Source organism: Anomaloglossus baeobatrachus, assembly GCF_048569485.1.
Source record: "Anomaloglossus baeobatrachus isolate aAnoBae1 chromosome 7 unlocalized genomic scaffold, aAnoBae1.hap1 SUPER_7_unloc_4, whole genome shotgun sequence".
NCBI classification, from domain to species: Eukaryota; Metazoa; Chordata; class Amphibia; order Anura; family Aromobatidae; genus Anomaloglossus; species Anomaloglossus baeobatrachus.
Genome location: NW_027441818.1, coordinates 620,001 through 646,679, shown reverse-complemented (window position 1 = coordinate 646,679; position 26,679 = coordinate 620,001). Strand labels below are relative to the sequence as shown.

The 26,679-nt window shown below is 44.2% G+C and overlaps 1 protein-coding gene across 2 annotated transcripts in view; it reads left to right on the top strand.

Moving 5' to 3' along the window:
• The first annotated feature begins 296 nt into the window (after positions 1-296).
• Positions 297-26,679, top strand: part of LOC142259435 (receptor activity-modifying protein 1-like) — a 189,829-nt gene continuing 163,446 nt past the window's right edge. Inside the window, exons 1-2 of one of the 2 annotated variants that reach the window (XM_075331846.1) lie at positions 297-435; positions 3,418-3,490. In XM_075331846.1, the coding sequence (XP_075187961.1) occupies positions 343-435; positions 3,418-3,490 (166 nt within the window). In that variant the 5' untranslated portion in view covers positions 297-342. Of the gene's footprint in view, positions 436-508; positions 3,315-3,417; positions 3,491-26,679 lie in introns of those variants that run through there. The other variant, XM_075331847.1, reaches the window with a different exon arrangement.

Genomic DNA, 26,679 nt, shown 5'->3' with positions numbered 1-26,679 from the left:
ACGTGATCGCACGCACGAGAGTATGGGCGGCGCTGTGATTGCATCGCAAGTGCGCGCCCATACTCTCGTGTGCGCGCTCTCCCCTCTGTACGTCGCTCAGATCCTCTGCTTCTCCTGTGCTGTGCTCCTCCCATCTATTTCCTGCTGCAGGGTACGATGGGAAGGAGGTGACGTCTGGCCGGCACAGAACGCTGGAGGCAGTGTGGGAAAGGGCGGGCACGAGAGTATGGGCGGGCACTTGCGATGCAATCACAGCGCCGCCCATACTCTCGTGCCTGCGACCACGTCACCAGGTGTCCCGGCGTGCACGGGACCTCGGCGCAGTGGGCGGCGTTATGAGGCATGATTTGGAACATGGGGGACGGCGTAAGCTACAGCAACGGACGCCACACGGCCCGCCCCCATGGAAAATTAACAAGATTTTCAAACAGAAAGGTACAAGTTTATAAAGTGTTTATTTTGGTTTAAAAAGGGGCACAAAAAGTACAAAAACCTTCCTAGAATGCAGCCCACGAGCTGCAGAGGGGGAAACGTTTAGGTTGAAAGCCAAATTCCTGATGACAGGTTCCCTTTAAGCTTCAACCTGTGTCCACTGTACGGGCACCGACAAGGGAACATCACATCATTTTTTAATTTTTTTTTATTGTGCATCATTTTTTTAAATCCATGAATAAGAAAAATTATAGGAAGATCTTGGATCTATAATACTTGCTGCAGAAAGTTTTGCTACAGTTCCATTCATAGGGATGAAGATTGTGGAAATCGCAGAGCTTCCTGCCAGAAGAATCACATTCAGATAAAAGGGAAGGACTTTCAGTCGCACGTGTTTCTGTATTTAGTGTGAATATAACGTAAAACTATGATTGCATGTGTGCACTTATTGAGTTATACCGCACCAGGAAATTAATGGTGCTCTAAAAAGAAATAATATTTATGCCCGATACTGAAAATGCTCACTATCCCTGTGCTATAGGCAGAAAATGCTTGTCTCAGCAAGGTAGGTAATAGGTAGCTGCTGTAATAAATGGAAGTGCAGAGAGAATGTAATGAATGTGGCATGATCAGATTGCAAGGACAACTGGAAATGACAGGTACTGCAGTTTCTGTATAGTAATCTACTGCCCTGCACTGTCAATGTGGGAGGAAGCATCAGAGACTGCTATACAGAAGAGCTCAGAAAAAAGACTGCAATATAGAAGAACCCAGAAAAGAGACTGCAATATAGAAGAACTCAGAAAACAGAGACTGCAATACAGAAGAGCTCAGAAGAGACTGCAATAGAGAACTCAGAATAGACTGCAATCCAGAAGAACTCAGCAAAGAGACTGCAATATAGAAGAACCCAGAAAATAGACTGCAATATAGAACTCAAAAAAGAGACTGCAGTATAGAAGAACTCAGAAAAGAGACTGCAATATAGAAGAACCCAGAAAAGAGACTGCAATATAGAAGAACTCAGAAAACAGAGACTGCAATACAGAAGAGCTCAGAAGAGACTGCAACAGAGAACTCAGAATAGACTGCAATCCAGAAGAACTCAGCAAAGAGACTGCAATATAGAAGAACCCAGAAAATAGACTGCAATATAGAACTCAAAAAAGAGACTGCAGTATAGAAGAACTCAGAAAAGAGACTGCAATATAGAAGAACTCAGAAAAGAGACTGCAATACACAAGAACTCAGAAAAGAGACTGCAATATAGAAGAACTCAGAAAAGAGACTGCAATATAGAACTCAAAAGAGAGACTGCAATATAGAAGAACTCAGAAAAGAGACTGCAATATAGAAGAACTCAGAAAAGAGACTGCAATCCAGAATAACTTTGAAAAGAGACTGCAATATAGAAGAACCCAGAAAATAGACTGCAATATAGAAGAACTCAGAAAACAGAGACTGCAATCCAGAAGACCACAGAAAACAGAGACTGCAATATAGAACTCAGAAACAGAAACTGTAATACAGAACTCAGAAAAGAGACTGCAATATAGAAGAGCTCAGAAACAGAGACTGCAATCCAGAAGACCTCAGAAAACAGAGACTGCAATATAGAAGAGTTCAGAAAATAGACTGCAATCCAGAAGAACCCAGAAAAGAGACTGCAATACAGAATAACTTAGAAAACAGAGATTGAAATACAGAAGAACTCAGAAAACCAAGTCTTGAATACAGAAACTGAGAAGAGAAAAGAGACTGCAATACATTAGAACTCATAGAGATTAATACAGAACTCAGAAACAGAGACTGTAATATAGAAGAACTCAGAAAACAGAGACTGCAATACAGAAGAACTTAAACAAAATTGCAATCCAGAAAAACTCAGAAAACAGGAGCTTAAACCAGAAATAAAAAACACCTCAGAAAACAGAGACTGCAATACTGAAGAACTCAGAAAAGAGATTGCAATACAGAAGAGCTCAGAAAAGAGATTGCAATACAGAAGAGCTCAGAAGAGACTGCAATACAGAAGAACCCAGAAAAGAGATTGCAATACAGAAGAGCTCAGAAAAGAGATTGCAATACAGAAGAGCTCAGAAAAGTTGAAGAATTGTCTGACAGCAGCAGCAGCCATCCCAGCCCCTGCCTCCTGCCATCAGCACTACACCAGCAGCAGACAGAAGGATTCCTGGCAGTGTAGCTCCAGATCTCGGCTGCAGGCTCTTCCTACAGATCCTACTTATGTCAGATCTGGATCTAAACTTAGAGGCAACAGAACACAAGTAGAGAAGCCAGAGAGCCTCCACTTACTATAGGAGGAGGCAGGGTCCTCCTGATCTGTATAGTGGGGGAGGCAGGGGCCAGACATACAAAGGCATTGGAGCCTCCAGCCACACACCTACAGAAAGCGAAAGGAAACCCCCTGCAACCTACACAGAAGGAGAATGCTGCCCACCTACACACAAGCCTTCCGCTGAGAGGGGTCTCACATCCACCTCATTAATAAAGGGGAGATCACAACCTGCAGAGGAGAAGGAGGAGGAGGATTTTCCAACTCACCAAGGACAGACCCTGAACTTCAGCCCATGAAAATGTTGTAGGCAACCATAAAAGAATCCCAAGCAGCAAGCACAAGATGAATGAGATGCAGGCACATTTGCTTTCCTTAGATCCATCTCCTGCAATTGCTTCTACTTGAGCTGATCGCAAGGAGCCTTCTCCAGTGAAGGAGGATTAAGCACTTACAGGATCCGGGCTTCCTTGTGCATCTTCCAAGATTCAGCACATTTGTTTGTTTTGGGTTTTTTAAACCAAGGACCAAAAACACCCGGAGGTGATTGGTCCATTCAAGATCCTCCCTCAGCACCTTTGGGGTAGTTGTAAGTTCTCTTGTACCTGGATGCTGCCTGATTCCTAAACTGAGTGAGGACCTAAGACTTGTTCAGATGGTTCACTTAATGTGTTTTTTTATATCCCCCTAAGCTGTGGACACACTGTCCAGAAATGAACCTGGGATTTCTCCTTACTTCCAGACATCTCCTCTGGATCCTCCTAGGTAAGAGTCCTCAGCATGTAACCTTTCACACAATTGTACCTGTGCCTCTATAGGTGTGATTACTGACTTCTAATTCTAATGTCTTTATGTCACCGCCCTAAGGTGTTTATTATATCATCATGTTCCAAGAAGTTGTGAGGGACACATCTGACAATCCCTTGGTATCTGCCTTCCTGTAGAACCTACCTGGCTGGCTTCTTATGAATATACCTGTTATACCTGTTCTTTTTAGAGAACATATTCAGGATATTATTTTAATTAATGCAATTAGAACACATTTATTTGTAAATTAGTGTGATACTATATTAATGAACTCTTGTCTCTTGGGAGTCAGATTGCCCTTCTTGTCTGGTGCCTACTATGGACAGGTAGCAGATGTTGTTTAATATTTCTTTAAATACGCTCCATTTATTTTTCTTTTTACAACATCCATTATTTTGCCCTAAATAATGGGTCTATTCCAGTCATCAGATTGCAAAAATAAAAATGGCTAATGTTGTGCTAGCAACATACGGCGAGTGCCGCTACACAACATCTGCGCTAATTGTAAATTCTGGAACCTGATGACCATTTTGATACATTTTTAATATGTTTACAAATGTCTTTCATTCAGTAGATTAAAAAAAACCCTTCATGCATGTTGAAAAAAAAATTGTTCAAGCTGTCGCGAAATGTGGACAGATTTCAAAAATGTCTCAATTTTTAGAAATTTGACAAACTGAGAACTGACAAAAACTATTAATATTTTGATGTATCGTGATGGTTATTTGGATGTTAGTCCACCAATACGTGATGTTTATGGTACAATCTGAATTTTTTTTTTGATGAATGTTCTTACTCGCTGCTACATTTGGAAATATTGTTTTATTTATTGGTGTACAAAATAACTGATGGAAATAATTCCGCATAATTCCTGAAATTAACCGGTACCATAAATGACGCTATCTTTCTACTGCTATAGCTATATAGCTGAGGAAATGTCAGAGATTGAACTATCTGTTATTGAGCATTGAGATTGGCGTAGGAATCAGACAGGTACCCCCAATAAATTACATATTTTCTGAAACTTTTATGATTTCACCTTCTTGTATCCAACTCCTTCAATGAGGATCTCAATGATTAGTAGTTTTCAAATAAGAAAGGTCACTTTACCAGGAATAGATTTTTTTTTTTAATGGTGTGTCCATGGGTACACCTTAAATACACCTTGTAAACCTATGACCTAAGTAACTGAAACGGGGGTCTTACACTGTAGGGAAGAAGGTCCCTATTTATGAAGTCTGACCATAGTAAAGCTCATCTGATTTTGGAGGGGCTTTCTAACCATCTAATGAATATTGAGGCCTCTGGACTCTCCCATTATAGGAGATATCGCTGAAGATAAAGTAGAGTGTCGAGCCTAGTGTATTTTTAAAAAACTTGAGAGAGCGAGCTATCCTTCAAAAAACTCTAACACTTTTTAATGCATATGGTCAGCCTAAAGGCCCCATACACATTAGACTGATGCCAGCCAAACCCACCAATATTGGTATTGGCAGATTCAGCCGACAGTCTAATGGGTATGGAAGCCTTCCTGCCTTCTCGGTAGATGATGTTGGGGGGCGAAGGATTTGGTATTCCTATTTTGGAGGTTTACATTTTTTCTTCTCTGAGTTAAGATGCCAGAAGAGTTGAGAATTGACCCTCTCATAGTAAACGTTTCTGTGTATAATGTGTTCTGGAGAGTTAGCTGTGGGCTGAATGATCAAAATGTTGTCTATAAGGCTATGTGCCCACGGTACTCTGTATCTGCGGATTTTTCTGCATGAAAATCCGCAGCTTTCCCCCGGAATCCGCACCTTTTCATAGGTGCGGATTTGATGCGGATTTGACGCAGATTTTGTTGCGGATTTTGCGATTTTTTTAAATTCAATTGAATAGGCAAAATCTGCATGAAAATCCGCAACAATAATTGACATGCTACAGATTTTTCCGCACAAAAATCCGCACGATTTCCGCTGCGGAAAAATCCGCAGCGTGTGCACAGCATTTCCCAAATGCCATAGAAATGGCTGGGGAGTAGCTGTGCTGCAGATTTCTGGAAAATCTGCGGCTTTTCCGCGAGAAATCCGCGGCAAAATCCGTGCATTTTCCGCAGCGTGGGCACATAGCCTCAGGGTCTTCACCAAACGTTTGCAGTAGGATCATTTTATTGTTTGCAGCCAGAGCTACTATATCTGATACCAGTTTTTATAGATCCATTGTCCATGCAAATGTACATTGCCTGGTTACTTAAAATCACATTGAAGCAAGCCTCTCTTCACTCCTGGGTAGGTCAGTTGTCACCTCAATCAAATTTGATGGGAATAATAAAGCAACATGTACGGCACAACAGAAACCATGATGGACTTCTTGTAAGCCTATAGGGTCTGTCAAGACACTATTGGTATCAGTTGTAAGAAGAATCCTGTAGTGAATCTGTTGACTTTTTAGTTTCTTGAAAATTATCAAAAGGATCCTTTTTTTTTGCTGGGACGGACAACAGCAATGTTTCCAGGTCCAACGTTGAAACTGTTCATTGTTATAAGTGGTTACTTCTTAAGTCAATATTGTAATGAGTTGTACATAGTTTGGTAGCGTAACTCTCATCAGAGCAAATGTCATTGTACAGTGAGGGGGAAGAAGTGAGCTGTGACCATCACTTAGTAAACAGTGGATACTGTGTAGTCCACTGTATATAGAGGTGTCACCTTTCATCGTAATACTGTCTGTGATGATAATGAGACTCATGAAGTCTTCTGTGCGAAACAGGAAAAGGGAGTCTAGTATAAGACCTTATATAAATGTTGTTATGTGTATATAATATTCATTTATTTTCCCCAGATGGCAGCATATAAAAATCACTGTTGCTTACAGTCTACCCTGTTCGTAAACTGTAAAACTGGTATACTGCCTGGAGTTTACACAATGATAAAATGGGAGCTATCATTCAAAAATTCAACTAGGCTCGCGAAAAAAAAAAAACCCAAGCCATCACGTGCCTGTGTCAACTGGAAAATAAAAATGTACGTCACATTGAAGAAAAAGAGGTCAAAAATCGACTGAAAAAATGTCTTAAAAGTTAAATCAGGAAAGGCATAAGGAAGTGTAGACAGAAGTCTGATGTCTGCAGAACCTGAGCTGTAATGATACAATAACTGAATTGTGGAAAAGTGTTAGCAACTATTTTTGAGTTCTTAACTATTGGAAAACTTTTGACATAGTTCTAATATGTGCCATTATATTATTCGTATAAGGTGACATCTGTATTTGCTAATTGTGACATGTTATTTATATGCTGTGTGTTATGGTTGTACTAAAGAATAGGAATAAATAGGAGGTTGCTAAGAATCCAGTATCGGAAAATGTAAGTCCACGCTGGTAACTTGATCGGTATTCAGGTTCAGTGGATTTACAGCGCTGTCCTGGACACCCGTTTAAGTTGCCTCGGCAATAAATATTATTCAGCGGCAGGTAAATGGGTTAGCAGACCCTTTCCTGACCAGAGATGCCCCCTAATAACAAGACCCTGTATAAAAAGAGCAAAATGTTTGTAAACATTAAACTGACCATGGCAACTCCAAGTAATCACAGGTCCTTCACCTTTAGAAATGGAGTTAGAGCATTAGCTTCATCTCATCATCACTTTAATAGACTTTACAGACTTTAATAATCCACAGCTTTATGTAACTTCTTTCATGATGTGTTTTCCATATGGAAGACTTTCCTTACATGAAAATGGCTTTAGAATTTTATGAACGTGCTGCTCTTGTGCAATGTATTCCTATGGTCTGCAAGAGTCACACAATAAATGGTGGACTGTGGGTAGGGTCTACGGCTTTGCCGAGCTCCTCTGCTGCCTCTAGTGCCTGTATCTCATCCCTGTTTTAAAGTTTGTGCGGGCACCATTCTTGGCGCTAGCAGTGCTTGTGCAGATTGATCACCCAGTGGTCTTCCGTAGTGATGAGCGGGCAGTACCATGCTCGGGTGCTCGGTACTCGTAACTAGTGATGATCGGGCAGTACCATGCTCAGGTGCTCGGTAATCGTAACTAGTGATGAGCGAGCACTACCATGCTTGGGTGCTCAGTATTCTTAACTAGTGATGAGCGAGCACTACCATGCTTGAGTGCTCAGTACTCTCAACTAGTGATGAGTGAGCACTACCATGCTCGGGTGCTTGGTACTCATAACTAGTGATGAGCGAACACTACCATGCACGGGTGCTTGGTATTCATAACTAGTGATGAGCGAGCACTACCATGCTCGGGTGCTCGACACTCGTAACTAGTGATGAGCGAACACTACCATGCACGGGTGCTCGGTATTCGTAACTAGTGATGAGCGAGCACAACTATGCTTGGGTGCTTGGTATTTGTAACTAGTGATGAGAGAGCACTACCATGCTCAGGTGCTCGGTACTCGTAACTAGTAATGAGCGAACACTACCATGCTCGGATGCTCGGTACTTGTACCTAGTGATGAGCAGGCACTACCATGCTCAGGTGCTCGGTACTCGAAAGGATCATTTGGATTCTCGATCAGGCTCGACTCATGTACCGAGTATAATGGAAATTAATGGAGAATGCAAGCATTTTTCTGAAAGATCTTCCAGAAAACATTGACTTCTATTTTACGCTGTACATGAGTTGAACACCTTCCGAGCATCCACTGCTCCTTATGAGTATCAAGCACCCGAGCATGGCAATGTTTGTTCATCACTAGTCTTCAGTAAAATGGTGCTGGTGGTAGCACATGTGCAGATTTAGATCTCTGCTGAATGATATGCTGAGACTTCATTCTGCGCATGCGCCACCATGGTGCCGGTTTACAAAAGACTGATTGGAGGTTAATCTGTGCATGCACATCCATTGGCCCCATTTTACTGAAGAACACTCGGACATCAATTTGTGCAAGGATCTCCCGTGGCTGAAACAGCACCGGCATAAACTTTAAAACAAGAGTAAGAAACAGACACCTGAGGCAGGTGGTGGGACTGTGTTAGGAGGTCGTTGGTAGGCGTCAAACACAGCGATGCGTCCTGCCCAGTAGGACATCGCCTTGAAGAAAATGGTCCCAACCATCCATCAACGACTGGCGATCTCACAGCATTGGCCTGATCGTTGGTAAGTGTCACACATAACGAGATCGCTGCTGCGTCACGGAAACGGTGCCGCAGCAACGATCTCGTTAGCGAACTCGTTGTGTGTGACGGGGCCTTTACAGGCCCTTTGGCCAATTGCCACATCTGTAATCCATGGTAGCCAGATCAGAGACCTGCCATCCTCTTCCTACCTGCTGTCATCCTCTGTGTTTCGTCTGATTAGTAGTCATGGTATAACATTATTATAATCAAAAAACGTCCTATAGGAACTGTCACCCAGAAAAAAAAAATGACCAATTCCACCAAAATGTTTTATTTTTTTTAAATATATCTTTATTCACACAAAAAAATCATTAAAAATAAATATAAAATTTAGGATTCCCCTGAGAAAGTCACGTGTATGAAACACGCTTTGGAGTTAGGAGGCATGCTGTGATTGTATACAAGCATCTGAGAATTTCTTAGCTATGTAAGGTTTGTCTCACCTATTAACAATTGTGGCACTATTGTTCTTAGGCTAATCAGGATATAAGTAGGCTATTATTATCCAGCGTCTTTAGCTGGGAGATTATGTTGTATAGAAGTATTTACTACCTATGTGGCTAATGGTATACATATACCTAAAGGCCACGTCACACTAAACAACATCGCTAGCAACATCGCTGCTGAGGAACGACTTTTGTGACGTTGCTAGTGATGTCGCTGTGTGTGACATCCAGCAACAACCTGGCCCCTGCTGTGAGGTCGTTGGTTGTTGCTGAATGTCCTGGGCCATTTTTTAGTTGTTGCTCTCCCGTAGTGAAGCACAGATCGCTGTGTGTGACAGCGACAGAGCAACAACTGAATGTGCAGGGAGCAGGGAGCCGGCTTCTGCGGACGCTGGTAACCAATGTAAATATCGGGTAACCAAGAAGCCCTTTCCTTGGTTACCCGATATTTACCTTCGTTACCAGCGTCCGCCGCTCTCACGCTGTCAGTGCCGGCTCCCTGCTCCCTGCACACATAGCCAGACTACAGATCGGGTAATTAACCCGATGTGTACTCTGGCTAGGAGTGCAGGGAGCCAGCGCTAAGCGGTGTGCGCTGGTAACCAAGGTAAATATCGGGGTGATTACCTGATATTTACCTTAGTTACCAAGCGCAGCATCGCTTCCACGCGTCGCTGCTTGCTGGGGGCTGGTCACTGGTGAGATCTGCCTGTTTGACAGCTCACCAGCAACCCGTGTAGCGACGCTCCAGAGATCCCTGCCAGGTCAGGTTGCTGGTGGGATCGCTGGAGCGTCGCTTAGTGTGACGGTACCTTTACCCTCTCATATATTGCTAGGATTTTAATTAGCTAATTTAGTTGTTTATACTTTTTATTCTTATAAGTGTCTTAGGGTGATTGTTGATTTTACATATCATATTGTTGAGGAGAGCCATTAGATCAAATACTTAATTAATCTGGGCATACAGGACTGTGAGAAGTGTGTTTAATGAAATCAATTTGCCTTTCATGAGCCAGGTTTTCAGATATAACTAAGATAGCCACCAATGACATCATAGACCATCCCATCAGCATGGATCCACCAGATGACGACATAGACCCTCCCATTAGCATCACCATGGATCTATCCAATCATGTCATAGACACGCCTACGATGACGCCCACCAATCAGTTCATGGACTAACACATTGTTCAACCCACTGAAAAATAGACACATTCAAGTATGCTCACTGTAGGGCTGACCATGCCCCTTTTCCTAGGTTATAAAAAGGCATGTTCTTGAATAAATCTCTCAGTTTTTGGGCCGACCTCGTTCGAGGAAAGATGAATAACCGACTGTGTGTCTCATCTCATTTTTCAAGCATGCACTCGATCCCCACCAATTAGAATCAGGCAGTAGGCAACACGAGTGAACCCTGGTTAAGTGTTCACCCTAACAATATCAGCTGCCTCAATTTTTTGTGTTTTTTGTTTGCATTGCAGGCTCCTAAATTTTACATGTACAGTAATAAAAAAAAATAAAAAAAATTGGGATTGGTCTTTAAGGTCATTTTTTTTCTTCTAGGTGACAGTTCCTATAGGAAGTTTTTTGATTATAATATGACCAAAGCATAATTAGATTTTTGATGATTAATGGTACAACATTATGCTGCAATGATGATATCTTACCAAGCCTACTAATCAAAAGAGGCACTGAGAATGCCGGTAGGTAGGAGGAGAATGGCAGGTCTCTGCTCTGGCAACCACAGATGACCATGGTGGCTGCTGGACCAAGATCCTGCGAATTAGTGATGGGCAGTCCCGCTCTTTTTGTGATCCAGTTCCCATGGCTCCGATCACCAAAACGAGCTGGCTCTTTCAGATCGTTCATGGCTCCCTATTATTCATCCCAGGTGAACACATATTTAAGATTATATTAATGCAGGCCGAAACCTCGCCTACCCGCGGCTAAACCCTGCCCACTTACAACCGACTAATTAAATTGTTGCGTGGGCAGGGTTTTGTTCAGGTGGGCGGGGTTTTGTCTACTGAACACCAGACTTTTACGCCCAGTGAGAGTCGTTTAGTGAATTTAGTGGCTCTCACTGGGGATCCGGCTCCTGTTCGTCACAGCAGGGAGCCGGATCTTTGTGTTGGATCGTTCCTGACCGACACATCACTACTGAAAATCTTTGCCCAACTCCATCATCCAGCCAAAGCTACTGTGATCATTTCACAGTTTTGTAAGGTTGAAGGTAGACTTAAGTCCATCGAGTTCAACCCATAGCCTAACAAGTGATGAATTTGGAGAACTTCTGACTGTCTAGTTTAAATTTACACGGTCTACAAATTACACAAGATTAGTAAGTCTGGCCTTATATACTTCCAGCTGGAACCCGAACTACTTAGTTCACTGCAGGACTATCGAGACTGGATACAATTGTCTCATGTTCTGAACTGTGATCAGAACCAGGTCTATACCAGTTTCTGGCCTCTTTATGTAAACACAAAGGTTCTCATTCACTGAAAACAATGAGAAACCTGGCGGAATACCGAAACATAAAGTTGCATAATTTTCCATTATGTAAAGGTGAAGTTTTGACTTCTTATTACATAAAGCCACAAAACATTGGACAAACTCCATGATTACTGTTATTGTATGTTCTTTTTAAGCTTTTAAGTCTTTGCATAAGTCTAGACTTTTGACAGATAGCTGAAAGATTGGAGTACGTAAATACCACAAATTAATTGAAATCATTGTTATTCTCTGTTGTTGATTTCTTCACATAATAATTAGGGTTGTTTACAAAAGTACTGGAGCATTTGGGATTTCACAAGACCGGGAGAAGGACCATGCATGAAATGTAAAAAAATGAAGAAATGGCCATTTATTTGCTTTTTGGGGGGTTGCTGGCTTCCCTGTCCATCCCAAATAAGGCAGAAAATGACTTTCCAATCTTTAGAGTAATGTAACTGGCTCTCTGTAGGTGACTCAAAAGGGTTTGTTCCTACATTACTTGCGAAACATGATGTTTGCTCATTTACAACACTCGTTCATCTAATCAAATCTGTTTTTATTATGTAACAATAAGTACTATGCTCAGAAATAGCCACAATACTGACATAAGGAAGTTAGTGTGGAATATATATGACATGTGTGGTCTATTGTAGGTCACGTTGTAATCAGATTTTGGATCTAACAAAGTGCTGTATAAACAAAATGCAGAATGTACGTATTTTGTAATTCTATTTCATGCTGTGTTGAACTATAAACTAAGTTAAAGAGGTTTTCCATTACTAATTTGACACCCTTTCTTTTATCCTAACTTTTCCTAACTAACAGTTTCCTAATATACTTCTGCTATCTACTCTGTTCATGCAAGCTTATCTCTAAGAGGCTCGTAAATACATTTATAGTTGTTGCTTTCCGTCTGGCTGCACATTGGAATCGGACCAACTGATCAGGGCACGTCACGGGTGGGGTCTGAGAGGAGAGTGAAATATGATCTGGGCATGCCGCTGTCACTCACAGAGAGGCAGCCCTGCCCAGTCGGTGCGATTCCGGTCTGCAGCCAGAAGGATTAAAGCTACAACAATAATAAAGGTATTTACGAGCCTCTTCGAGATAAGCTTAGGAGCAGCGTAGATATCAGAAGTATACTAGGAAAGGGTTAGTTAGGAAGAGTTAGAATAAAAGAAAGGGGGGCACATTATTAGTGGTAAAACCTCTTTAAAGTATCCCTTTCTTTTCATAAAATTGCATATAAGATACAGCTCATAGAGCTACATCAAAATCGAATGACCATTTGTCACGTGCCTAGTAGTATTGGTGAGTTATCCAGTAAAGCACATTGATACACTATTGGATAAGTTATTATTGAGTGATGGGCATGGGCTTGATGCTGGGGATCGCCAGCAAAAATGGGGATGCTAATTGAGCGATGCAGTATCTTAAACTATAACACTTGTGTGGACATTTTACATTTTTGCTTCTAATATTGATTTGCATGAAATTATTGGATATTAATCATTAATTGGCCATTAAGGTATTCAGAAGATTTTAAAATATTTTTTTTTTCATAATGAAAACTGTATACGTTATGTGAGATGGCGACAGGATACATTGCTAATGGCCGGTATATACCACATAACTGGTTTAAACGTGGAGTTCCATGCTGGTACTTGTAGTGCCACATGTTTCTGCTAAGGTATTGTTTGTCAGGGCATTTTTACAGGTGGCTGAGGAGATGGATGGTTCTGGCCGCCTACATACCCTGCCCATGGGTGTGTTTGATGTATGACAGGTCACATGATTTTTTTAATGGAGTCTGTTGTTTGGCACATGGCAGAGGGTGTGTTGTTTGACACATGGCAGATGGTGTGCAGTCTGCGTGGCAGTGTGTGGAGCAGCACTGTAGGAGAAGCAGCCTCTGAGACGAGAGAGGTTGCTAATCTCCAAGAGGCAGGAGCCTCTGGAGGGAACACAGCTGAGGGAAGTCACCCCGTGTTGAGAGTCTGGCAAGGACCAGACTGAGAGAGACTGCCAGGAGGCAGAGTGTGGAAGCAGCCTGTGTGCAGAGGCTGCTCCAGTGCACGGAGGTATTGAGGTCTCTCTGGATATAACTGAGGAAAGTGGATCCAAACCTGTGTTGCCGAACCACTGAATTAACGGACTGGAAAACCGTGAGTGTGACGGCCAGTAAGCCTTGTGTCCCTTTTTGAAGAAACAGATTTTTGATTGTTATGTACTCGGAGTGTGGTTTATGTCTTGTTTAATAAACTGCTGGACTTTATTTGAACTGTGTGTTCTCCTATGCTACCTCGCATTGCAGCAAAAGTGAGTAAAAAACCCCATGTTCCGGTGTGTGAACTGGGTGCAACCTCACAGTTATTAAAATGGTCTTAGACCTGTTGAGGCTGGTGAACTTGCTTTCAAAATCTATCTCACAGTAGCTGTATAGTATTTTTTTTGCAACTTTTTCCCTCCTGATATTCAAATTTGTAAAGTAAATGCATCAGTCTCATCAGGTTTAAGAGATCTTTTCCCCATGCTGTATTATCAGTAGTCCCGACATTCCTGAAATAAGGTAGAACAAGGCATGTTTGTGGCAGTCTATAGAGCAACCCAAGAAACAACCCTTGTGAATTGGTCATTTGAGCCATTTGTTGGGAGACATGTTCATGCTGCCATGTGTTCTAAAGGAAAAAACGTTCTTTGTCATCTATTATTTAGTCTGTGAATTTATTTTTGGACCTATCCTTATATACTTGTACATCAGCTTAAAAGGGTTGTCTGGACTTAAGCCACACTGTTTGCCTGCAGATTTGTAAATCCTCACATTGTGCACACTGCGTACTGTGAGGATTCTCCGATGCTGGGAGTGGCGGACACGTGACTGCAAGTGTATAATTTGCATACATGCAGTCATGTGATGACTAGACTGTGTCCGTCCTCACTCAATGCAAGTGTATTGAGCGATGCTGGATACAGTCTAGTCAGAATGTGGCCAAAAGTACGGAAATCTCACGCAGGAATGGGCACATGACCTCCTGCTCCGGAGAGTCCTCACAGTGCATAGTGTGCACGATGTGAGGATTTACGTGTCTGCAGTGACATAGAGTGACTGCAAACTTGTGGTTTGATACTGTACCCCTCTTTAAAGTGTACCTATCCTTTATTAATGATTTACTTCCTTACACATCTGCAGATCAGTGAAGAATCAGCTTCTGAGACTCCCATCTGTTGCAAATATAATTAAGCACCAGGCATTTGCACACAGAGAAGTGTACAGGCTTAGTAGAACCTCTAGGGGCCCGATACAGCAAGGTGTTTATCCTAGTATTCTGGCGTAAAACACTTGGAAAAAAATCACAAAATGTGTGTGCAATGAGAAGTTGCCTAAAAATGTAGCAACTTTTGGTGTCTTCATGCCAGTGCCAGCCAAAATCAGTGGAGCTGTGGCAGGATAGGGGCGTGAGAATGCCTTCCTGTCTAATTCATTACCAGACATGGCATACCTTACACCTGACATCTTACTCCAATCTCTATCGCTGGTAAAGATGCACCTGATTCGTTAAGTGTAGTGTTGAGTAGAGTTGAGCGCGGTTCGCGGTTCGAGGTTCTCCAGTTCTAGGCTCGAGTGATTTTGGGGCCTGTTCTAGATCGAACTAGAACTCGAGCTTTTTGCAAAAGCTCGATAGTTCTAGAAACGTTCGAGAACGGTTCTAGCAGCAAAAAAACAGCTAATTCCTAGCTGGCTTTCCGCTGTAATAGTGTAAGTCACTCTGTGACTCACACTATTATGACATTTCAGTGTATAGTGTGCGTGAACAGCGCCTTCAGATCACTGCTGTTTGTATAATGGCGATCGCCATTTTTTTTTTTTTTTCCCTTGTCTTCCTTCCCTAAGCGCGCGCGTCTTGTGGGGCGGGCCAGCATGTCAGCCAATCCCAGACACACGCACAGCTAAGTGGACTTTTAGCCAGAGAAGCAACGGCATGTGTGATAGGATGTCCATGTCACATGTCCCTGCATTATAAAACCGGACATTTTCCTCCAGGACGCCATTATCTCTTCTGCGTCCTTGGTGTCAGACATCACTGGCGCAGCTCCGTCCTGAGTCCTATCGCTGATACAGCTGTATGCGCTCCATACACAACGCTAGACAGCATAGGGATAGCACTTTCCATCAGTCCTTTTAAGGGCTCGTACCGGCAGGGTCAGAGCCATAGGTGACAGGTCCTGAAAACAGCGACAGCGTCTGTGTAGCCAAGGTCAGGGATTTCGTCGCTGCATTTCCCCATTAGGAGGGAATAGAAAGGCAGGCTTCCATTCCTCTACCCAGAGCCCCACAATCCTGGCACTGTACCCTCCTGTCCTCTGCACACTCCAACTCATAACTAAGCCATTATACTAGCAAACACTCAGTGTACCTAGTGGCATCCTAAACGTGGCTATTGGACTTTGCTATAGTCCCACTAGTGCAAAGACATTTGCAGCACCTCTGCCTGCATTGCACACTCCAACTCATTATAACTAAGCCATTATACTAGCAAACACTCAGTGTACCTAGTGGCATCCTAAACGTGGCTATTGGACATTTGTCTAGTCACACTAGTGCAAAGACATTTGCAGCACGTCTGCCTGCATTGCACACTCCAACTCATTATAACTAAGCCATTATACTAGCAAACACTCAGTGTACCTAGTGGCATCCTAAACGTGGCTATTGGACATTTGTCTAGTCACACTAGTGGAAAGACATTTGCAGCACCTCTGCCTGCATTGCACACTCCAACTCATTATAACTAAGCCATTATACTAGCAAACACTCAGTGTACCTAGTGGCATCCTAAACGTGGCTATTGGACTTTGCTATAGTCACACTAGTGCAAAGACATTTGCAGCACGTCTACCTGCATTGCACACTCCAACTCATTATAACTAAGCCATTATACTAGCAAACACTCAGTGTACCTAGTGGCATCCTAAACGTGGCTATTGGACTTCTGTATAGTCCCACTAGTGCAAAGACATTTGCAGCACCTCTACCTGCATTGCACACTCCAACTCATTATAACTAAGCCATTATACTAGCAATTTTTGCTGCCAGTTTAAGGGCCGTAGTTGCTTTGTCAGGGATATTTATTCTTTATTATTCTGCTGTTAATAAAGCTAGACCACCGCTGCAATCTACACCACCTCTCAATTTTTACTACCACATTTTCAGTGCACAATCTTGTCGCAATCAACATGAGTGGCAAAATGACAGATGCTGGTGGAAAGGGGAAGAGGCGTGGTGGAAAAGGCAAAAAAGGTTTTGTCCGTGGGGAAGGTGGCAAAGCTCCATTATCATCTGCTGAAGATAGACCATCTACCAGCAAAAGTAAGATGTCTACTACTTACCGTGGACAATCCGATGTGCTCCCTTTTTTACGGACACGAACAACAGGAACAAAGGTAGATGATGGCCAAAAAAGGAAAATGCTTGAATGGATCTCAAGTGGTCCAACAAGTGCCCTCTCAGCCACTTCAAGTACCGCATCCAAAAAACACCAGTCCTCTGAGTTGTCATCCCAATTAAACTTGCTTTCTCCCAGCTCTGAAGTCTCCATCAGCCCTGCACAGTATGGTGGAACTGAGATGGCTGAGTCTGCAGAGCTGTTCAGTCACACTATAGCCTGGGAATCAGAGGTCTGCTCCCAAGCTACAGTGAGTACAGAACAGGAAATGATCTGCAGTGATGCCCAGAACCTTTGTGACTCTGATTCAGGTCGTGAGGACCAAGTTTCTGAGCATAATGTTGACCCTTTGTCACAAACTGTAACACCTGTGATTATAGACAATGAGGATCATACTGATGAAGATGAGACGCAGATACCCGTTTGGGATGACAACTTAAATATTCGGTCAGGGCAAGAAGAGGCTCGGTCTGAGGGGGAGGGGAGTGCAAACACAACAATTGATGATGAAGTTCTAGATCCCACCTACTGTCAACCCACAGTCAGGCACTCGAGGAGGTCAACAGAGGTGGTGGAGGAGGATGCAACTGATGACGAAGTTACCTTGCGCCTTCCTGGACACAGTCGGAGTACTGGTAGCACGTCTACAACTGCATCCTCAGCCACCACTCTGCCTCTGAGCATTATTCGGGGTGGATCAACAGGTCGCATGGCCTCTAAGCCTTGCCTAGCCTGGTCCTTTTTTGACATAGAAAAAGATCGCCCAAATTATGTGATCTGTAAAATTTGTCATGGTTCTCTTAGTAGAGGTCAAAACCTCAGCAGTTTGACAACTTCTTGCATGAATCGTCACATGAATAAATATCATATGGCCCGGTGGGAAGCTCACCGTGCTGCAATGCGGCCTAGCGGAGCGAACCATCCACCGCCTGCCCCTTCCAGTGCATCCGCGCGCTCGTCATCTTCTAGGACTGTGGGGACAGCTGTCACACCTGTTTTTCCACCCACAACTTCCACCACTGTAACCGCAACAGGCAGTTTGCTTGGTAGGTCGTCATTTGGTTTGGAAGGGGAAACAAGTGAGTATGTACAGCTCTCTCAGACATCGATAGCACCAATGTTGGATGAAGGCAACATCATGTCTCCGCCTGCACTTTCCTCACAAACCTGCATTTTTCCAGGGACACCCTACTCAACACCGTCTACACACAGCAGCCAGATCTCTGTCCCTCAGATGTGGTCAAATAAAAGGCCACTTCCTGCGACCCATGACAAAGCTAAGAGGTTGACTCTATCCCTCTGTAAGCTGTTGGCTACCGAAATGCTGCCTTTCCGCCTAGTGGACACACAGGATTTTAGAGACCTTATGTCTGTCGCTGTGCCCCAGTACCAGATGCCTAGTCGCCACTACTTCTCTAAGAAAGGTGTGCCCGCGCTACACCAGCATGTCGCACACAACATCACCGCTTCCTTGAGAAACTCTGTGTGTCAACGGGTGCATTTCACCACCGATACTTGGACCAGTAAGCATGGACAGGGACGTTACATGTCGCTGACTGGGCACTGGGTAACTATGGTGATAGATGGTGAAGGGTCTGCTGCACAAGTCTTGCCGTCCCCACGACTTGTGTGTCAATCCTCTGTGTGTCCAAGTTCCGCCACTGCTTCTGCATCCTCCACCTCATCTGGGTCCTCCACCTCCGCCCCAAGCCTGTCTGGTCAGGCCACCAGCGTTCTCACTGCGCAGAAGGAATCACGCACCCCTCATTACTATGCTGGCAGCACAGCGCAACGGCATCAGGCGGTCTTTAGCTTGACATGTCTTGGGAATAAGAGTCACACAGCTGAGGAGTTGTGGTCAGCTCTGCGGTCCGAGTTTAATAAATGGTTGTCTCCGCTCAACCTGCAGCCTGGTAAGGCCGTGTGCGACAATGCTGCAAACCTGGGTGCGGCCCTTCGCCTGGGCAAGGTGACACACGTACCTTGTATGGCTCACGTGTTGAACCTTGTCGTGCAGCAATTTTTAACACACTATCCCGGCCTAGATGGCCTTCTGAACAGGGCACGAAAACTGTCTGCTCACTTCCGCCGTTCAAGCGCCGCAGCTGAGCGACTTGCATCGCTCCAGAAGTCTTTCGGCCTGCCGGTTCATCGCCTGAAATGCGATGTGGCGACACGCTGGAATTCAACTCTCCACATGTTACAGCGACTGTGGCAGCACCGCCGAGCCCTGGTGCAATACGTCATGACGTATAGCCTGGGCCAACGAGATGCAGAGGTGGGTCAGATCACCCTGATGGAGTGGTCTCAGATCAAGGACCTATGCACCCTTCTGCACAGTTTCGACATGGCGACGAATATGTTTAGCGCTGACAATGCCATTATCAGCATGACGATTCCAGTCATTTACATGCTGGAGCAGACGCTAAACACTATTCGGAGTCAGGGGGTGGGACAACAGGAAGGGGAGGAACTACAGGAGGATTCATATGCGCAAGACACAACAACATCACCAAGGTTCAGACGTTCATCATCACCAAGGCGCCAGGCATGGGACCATGGGGGACAGGGATCAACAAGGGCGCATGTTAGCAGGCGAGATGTTGAGGAAGGTGCAGGAAAACATGAAGAAATGGATGACGAACTGTCCATGGACATAGAAGACTCAGCAGATGAGGGAGACCTTGGTCAAATTTCAGTTGAAAGAGGTTGGGGGGAGATGTCAGAGGAAGAAAGAACGGTTAGCACCTCTATGCCACAAACACAGCGTGGACTTGGTCCGCATGGCTGCGCCAGACACATGAGCGCCTTCTTGTTGCACTACCTCCAACATGACCCTCGTATTGTCAAAATTAGAAGTGATGATGACTACTGGCTTGCCACACTATTAGATCCTTGGTACAAGTCCAAATTTTGTGACATAATTCCAGCCATAGAAAGGGACGCACGTATGCAGGAGTATCAGCAGAAGCTGTTACTCGATCTTAGATCGGCTTTTCCACCAAACAACCGTGCAGGTGCAGGGAGTGAATCTCCCAGTTGTAACTTGACAAACATGGGACGGTCTCGTCATCTTCACAGTCTACCCGTACCAGTAGGACCGTATCTGGTGCTGGTAACAGCAATTTTATGGAATCTTTTCATAATTTTTTTAGACCCTCTTTTGCAAGGCCACCAGAGACAACAAGTCTGACACATAGTCAACGGCTGGAGAGGATGATACAGGAGTATCTCCAAATGAACATCGATGCCATGACTTTGCAAATGGAGCCTTGCTCCTTTTGGGCTTCAAATCTAGAAAAATGGCCAGAGCTCTCCAGTTACGCCTTGGAGATTTTGTCGTGTCCAGCTGCCAGCGTTGTCTCTGAACGTGTCTTCAGTGCTGCTGGGTGTGTGCTGACAGATAAGCGCACGCGTCTGTCCAGTGACAATGTGGACAGACTGACGTTCATCAAAATGATCAAGTCATGGATCCAGAAGGAATTTACTACCCCTGTGTCATCCTGGGGAGAGTAAATGCTTGTGGATTTGGAATGTGCTTGATGCAAATCAAAACATCCTGTTTGCAACTAGGGCACAAGTGCTGCCACTGATAAGGTGTCTGCGTGGGGCCCAATTTTTGGAAACAAGGGAGGCTCCGCTTGGAGTAACCCTTGCTTGATGTGTTTTTAAAAGAAGCCAAGATGAACAGAGCTGGGATCAGGAAAGACTTTGCTACCTACCCCGGTGTCATCCTGGGGACGGATAAGAATGGCATATTTTTGAATGTGCTTGATGCAAATCTAGCTGTGAAGTGTACAACTAGGGCACAAGTGCTGCCACTGAATGGGTGGGTGTGTGTGGGGCACAATTTTTTGAAAAAAGGGAGGCTCCGCTTGGAGTAACCCTTGCTTGCATTGTTTTTAAAAGAAGCCAAGATGAACAAGTCATGGTTCAGCAAAGACTTTGCTACCTACCCTGGTGTCATCCTGGGGACGGTTAATTATGGCGTATTTTTGAATGTGCTTGATGCAAATCTAGCTGTGAAGTGTACAACTGGGGCACAACTGCTGCCACTGAAGGGGTGGGTGTGTGTGGGGCCCAATTTTTGGAAAAAAGGGAGACTCCGCTTGGAGTAACCCTTGATTGCTGTGTTTTTTATAAATGATCCAAGATGAACAGAGCTGGGATCAGGAAAGACTTTGCTACCTACCCCGGTGTCATCCTGGGGACGGATAAGAATGGCGTATTTTGGAATGTGCTTGATGCAAATCTAGCTGTGAAGTGTACAACTAGGGCACAAGTGCTGCCACTGAATGGGTGGGTATGTGTGGGGCACAATTTTGTGAAAAAAGGGAGGCTCCACTTGGAGTAACCCTTGCTTGATGTGTTTTTAAAAGAAGCCAAGATGAACAGAGCTGGGATCAGGAAAGACTTTGCTACCTACCCCGGTGTCATCCTGGGGACGGTTAATTATGGCGTATTTTTGAATGTGCTTGATGCAAATCTAGCTGTGAAGTGTATAACTGGGGCACAACTGCTGCCACTGAAGGGGTGGGTGTGTGTTGGCCCAATTTTTGGAAAAAAGGGAGGCTCCGCTTGGAGTAACCCTTGCTTGATGTGTTTTTAAAAGAAGCCAAGATGAACAGAGCTGGGATCAGGAAAGACTTTGCTACCTACCCCGGTGTCATCCTGGGGACGGATAAGAATGGCGTATTTTGGAATGTGCTTGATGCAAATCTAGCTGTGAAGTGTACAACTAGGGCACAAGTGCTGCCACTGAATGGGTGGGTGTGTGTGGGGCACAATTTTTTGAAAAAAGGGAGGCTCCGCTTGGAGTAACCTTGCGGTGTTTTACATGATTTTAGAAGGGCGTGCCATGCCTATATCTGTGTGTCCTCCTCTTTTTCCTTGTCCAGCTGTTTTGTTTTCGCATGAGTATATGTCCTTGTCACTTTCCCATGTGTTTGTGTTGTGTTGTGAGTTGTTTGTCACCTTTTGGACACCTTTGAGGGTGTTTTCTAGGTGTTTTTATGTGTTTGTGATTGCCTGCCATTGTTTCCTATGCAGTTCGAGTTCGGTTTGTCGAACGTTCGACGAACCGAACTCGAACGGGACCTCCGTTCGGCGAACCGACCTCGAGCCGAACCGGGACCGGTTCGCTCATCTCTAGTGTTGAGCGGATCCGAACTGTAAAAATCCGGATCCGCTCGGTTTCAGCGTCCAATCCAGATCCACCCTTCTCTCTCTCGCTCTCTCTCTCGCTCTCTCTCTCTCTCGTCCGCGGATCCGCGGATCCGCTCCCCATTCATATACATAGGTCCGGATCGGATCCGGACTTCTTTTCAAACCTGCGACGGATCCGCCGGACCCGGATTATTAGAAGTCCGCTCAACTCTAGTTAAGTGGTGTGTGCCCCTTACAGAATCAGGCTCCCCTTAGGCTAGGGCCCCACTTTGCGTTTCCACCTGCGTTTTTGGTGCTTTTTAGGTCCGTTTTGGGAAGCACCTTTTTCATGCCAAAAGGCATGCGTTTTGATTTTCCAGCAAAGTCTATGGAAAATGGGGATTTCTAGACCCCACTTTGCGTTTTAAAACGCTGCGTTTAATTTGCATATTTTGTGGCAAAAACCATGCGTTCAAAGAAGCAACATGTCAATTGTTTTTACCATTTTGGGTGCGTTTTGCTACCATTGAAGTCTATGAGAAATGGCAAAAGCCAAGATTCCAGCAAATTCCTGCGTTTTACCTGCTTTTCCAGTGCAGAAAACATGCGTTTTGGACTTCAAAAACGCATGCTTTTTGGACATGAAAATAATGATTTCATATGTCCCTTTACACACACACATAGTCCGACAATTAAAATTAAGAATTTTAATAAATTATTGCTATTTTTACATTAAATATCATATTGCCGCAATAATTTCATTAGATTAATCTATTTTCATTATTTTTCACAAAAATATAGATTTGTTTCTTTTTTTCCAACTTTTTCATTGAGTTTGACTATTTAAACTTTATTTAGCAGTGTCATGATGTTAAAAACGCATCTATCAAAACGCAGGTGGAAAAGCAGGTAAAAAGCGCTGAAAACGCATCTAAAATGCGGTAAATACGCATGTGTTTTCAGCGCAAATTTCTGAAAAAGGCAACTTTGGTCAAATCAATTAAGCCCAAAACGTGCGTTTAGAACTGCAAGTAGGGGAACGCAAAGTGGGGCCCTCGCCTTACTCTGCTACGCTTCTTCATTATGACTGGCGTGTACAACACCATTCTTAATGAATCAGGCCCTGACAGTCTGTACACCTCCGTACATGTGCTGATGAATAGCAAAATTATATACCTGCTGAGCAACGTGCTTGAGAGGATTTATTTCAGTGGGTCTCAAAATCCAGACTTCCAAAGATCTGCAAATGAGGGTAGCAGTTTTTAAATATAAAAAAAGGAGTTACTTTAAAGTTCACACCCAGAAAACCCCTTTTTTAGACAATGAGGAGTTTGTGATAATCTGTAGATATGGAAGCGCCAAAATCCCCAGTGATAAATTTAATATTACATGACACTATGTTATGCTCGCAGGGCGAGCACTGTATTAGGGGGTCCACTGGACCGACGGTACCGTTCACTTGCCTGGGCGAGTGAACTGATGAAGGTGGCTGCAGGTACACACGCTGGTAAGCAGCTGGAAGAGGGCAGCCCCAGGGAATCTGGAGTACCCCGGCAGCTGGTGCCACAGTACAGTCTCTGGAATAAGTGGCCGCAGCAGCAGGCAGAGTAGTGGATCCGTCCAGAATGGATAGATGGATGTGGCAGCAGCGGCTGGCGTGTATACCTGTGCATCAACTTGTATCGATGCAGACAGCTGGCGTATGTGCTCATAGCAGCAGATAAGGAATACACTGTAACAGAGGTACAAGGCAGCAGCAGGAAGAAACACAATATCAGCAGCAGCAGCACTGAGGACCTGAGAATTAGCAACGTAAGTAACTCGTTGCCCAGGTACCGCCCTTAGGGGAAAGTTGCCTAAAGTAACTGCTGACCTGAGAGGCACTTCCGGGTCAGGGTACGCTGGCCCTTTAAGAAAAGGGGCATGGCCGCACGCGCCCCCTTCAGGCAGACTCAGTAAGCCTGCGATGTGCACACAGGCTCTGGGAGGCAGCGGCATGGACCGGGGCCGGGGCAGCGACGTCCGGGCAGGTGAGTGATCAGTTGTCCCTGTCGGGGGAGGGGGACAGAACAGCGCTGGAACTAGATTTGAGCAGAAAGATTCACCCTGCCCTAGTCTGGCATCTATTCTAGTCATCTATGGTAGCCAAACTAGGGCAGTCTTCACTTCTGCAACCAGCATCCTCAGCCCCCCATCCTGGGTGCCTCTTCTGTTCGCTAGGCTCAAAATATCATGACATCAAATGGCCTATTAGATATCAAATGTGGCAAAGATGTCAGGTAGAGGATGCTGGTTGCAGAAGTGAAAATTGCAATGTGTAGGATCAGCACTAGAGTTGAGCGAGTACCTAACTATTCGTACTCACTATACTCATAACGAGTACTGTCCAATACTCGCGTATTCATAACGAATAGCGAGTACAATGCAAGTCAATGGGGAAAAACTCGCAATGTAACGGGTTACCAGAATGCCACACTATTTGTGCGAGTAAAACATGGATAAATTGAAATTAATTTATATCCTGCTTCCTACAAAGACGGAGTTGTTTGCACTGGGTCCCTATTCTGCCTAACAGAAGGTGGTGCCAGGCAGGTACTCACTCTGTGACAATCATATACCTTAGTTAGGCGTGTTAACAGGGGTGCTTGGTAAATTTTCCTGATAAAATATATTCTGTGGTTATTTAATCATTTTAAAAGAATACAAACCATTGTGATAATTGGAGTAAAAGCCTCACAGAATATAAACCCCAATGTTGATCCTGTTGGAACTTGAAGAGGATTTTCTCAGAAAGCGTAAAGATTATGATGTTTTAGTAAATCTGAGGATGAAGAAATAGGCAAAGTTTTGTCATTTTTATTTCAGTCATTGAAATGTTTTTGCAAAAGTGACAGTAAGTGGAGCCATATAGATTGTCACTTTTGTCGCTTCACATAAACTAACGATCTACTGTTATTTTGCCATCTTGACAGTTTCAAAGAATTCAATATGATTGCATTTCTGTAAATGCACGACTATCTCTGAAAGTCTATATATAATATAATTATGAAACTTTGGCTATTATTGACCTGAATTCCTGTTATACTAATGCATGGCAATTATTACTTTCGGTGGAAATCCTCACCAGTGATTTAGGGTTTTTTTGCTCTAAATTTCATCTGCAATTTATGTATTTCATGTTTCTCCTGTGCAGTAAAATCAATATAAATGGAGAAAGAAGCGTACATCATGTTCCTGTCTAGAAGATTCATATTTCAAAGGGAACTAGTCTAGTGATGGGTGACCACTACCATGCTCGGGTGCTCAGTACTCCTAACTAGTTATGAGTGAGCACTACCATGCTCCAGTGCGCCATACTCCTAACTAGTGATGAGTGATCACTACAAAGATCAGGTGCTTGGTACTTGTAACTAGTGATGAGCGGGCACTACCATGCTCGGGTGCTCAGTACTTGTAACTAGTGATGAGCGAGTACTAATATGCTCGGGTGCTCGGTACTTGTAACTAGTGATGAGTGAGCACTACCATGCTCGGGTGCTCGGTACTTGTAACTAGTGATGAGTGAGCACTACCATGCTCGGGTGCTCAGTACTTGTAACTAGTGATGAGCGAGTACTAATATGATCGGGTGCTCGGTACTTGTAACTAGTGATGAGTGAGCACTACCATGCTCGGGTGCTCAGTACTTGTAACTAGTGATGAGCGGGCACTACCATGCTCGGGTGCTCGGTACTTGTAACTAGTGATGAGTGAGCACTACCATGCTCGGGTGCTTGGAGCTTGTAACTAGTGGTAAGTGAGCACTACTATGCTCGGGTGTTCAGTACATGTGGCTAGTGATGAGTGAGCACTTCCATGCCTGGGTGTTCACTACATGTAACTAGTGATGAGTGAGCATTACCATGCTCAGTACTTGTAACGGGCCATTAGACACTTGGACAGGTTCAACTCGTGTATCGAATATATTGGAAGTCAATGGGGGGCTCAAGCATTTTTCCAGATCTTCCTGAAAAATGTTTGAGTTTCCCATTGACTTCCAATATACTTGGTACTCGAGTCTAACCCATCCAAGCGTCCAACTGCTCGTTACGAGTACCGATCACCCAAGCATGGTAATGCTTGCTTGTCACTAAACTGGTCATTAGAATTGTGCTGCCTGAACCATGGGCTGAAAGAGTCAGACACTGGCTGTGTGATTGCAGCCATACTTTGAAAAAAATGTCTAGGAACTGTAGGGAAAGTCCTTACTAGTTCAACTAACAGGTCTCTCCAAATGTCTACACATCAGGAGAGACCTGTAAATCACCTGGGGCAGGAGTAGACCCAGATAGTAGAGGGCTCCTGGGCAAGAACAATATATTGTCCCTTTGCAGTCCAATAGCTCATAATCATTCATAATGTCACCTGCTTTGGAGGTGGTAGTGGCCCTCTCACCTCTTGGACTCCTTGTGTGGCTGAACAGGTTGCACCAGTGATATGTCCGCTCCTGCCCTTG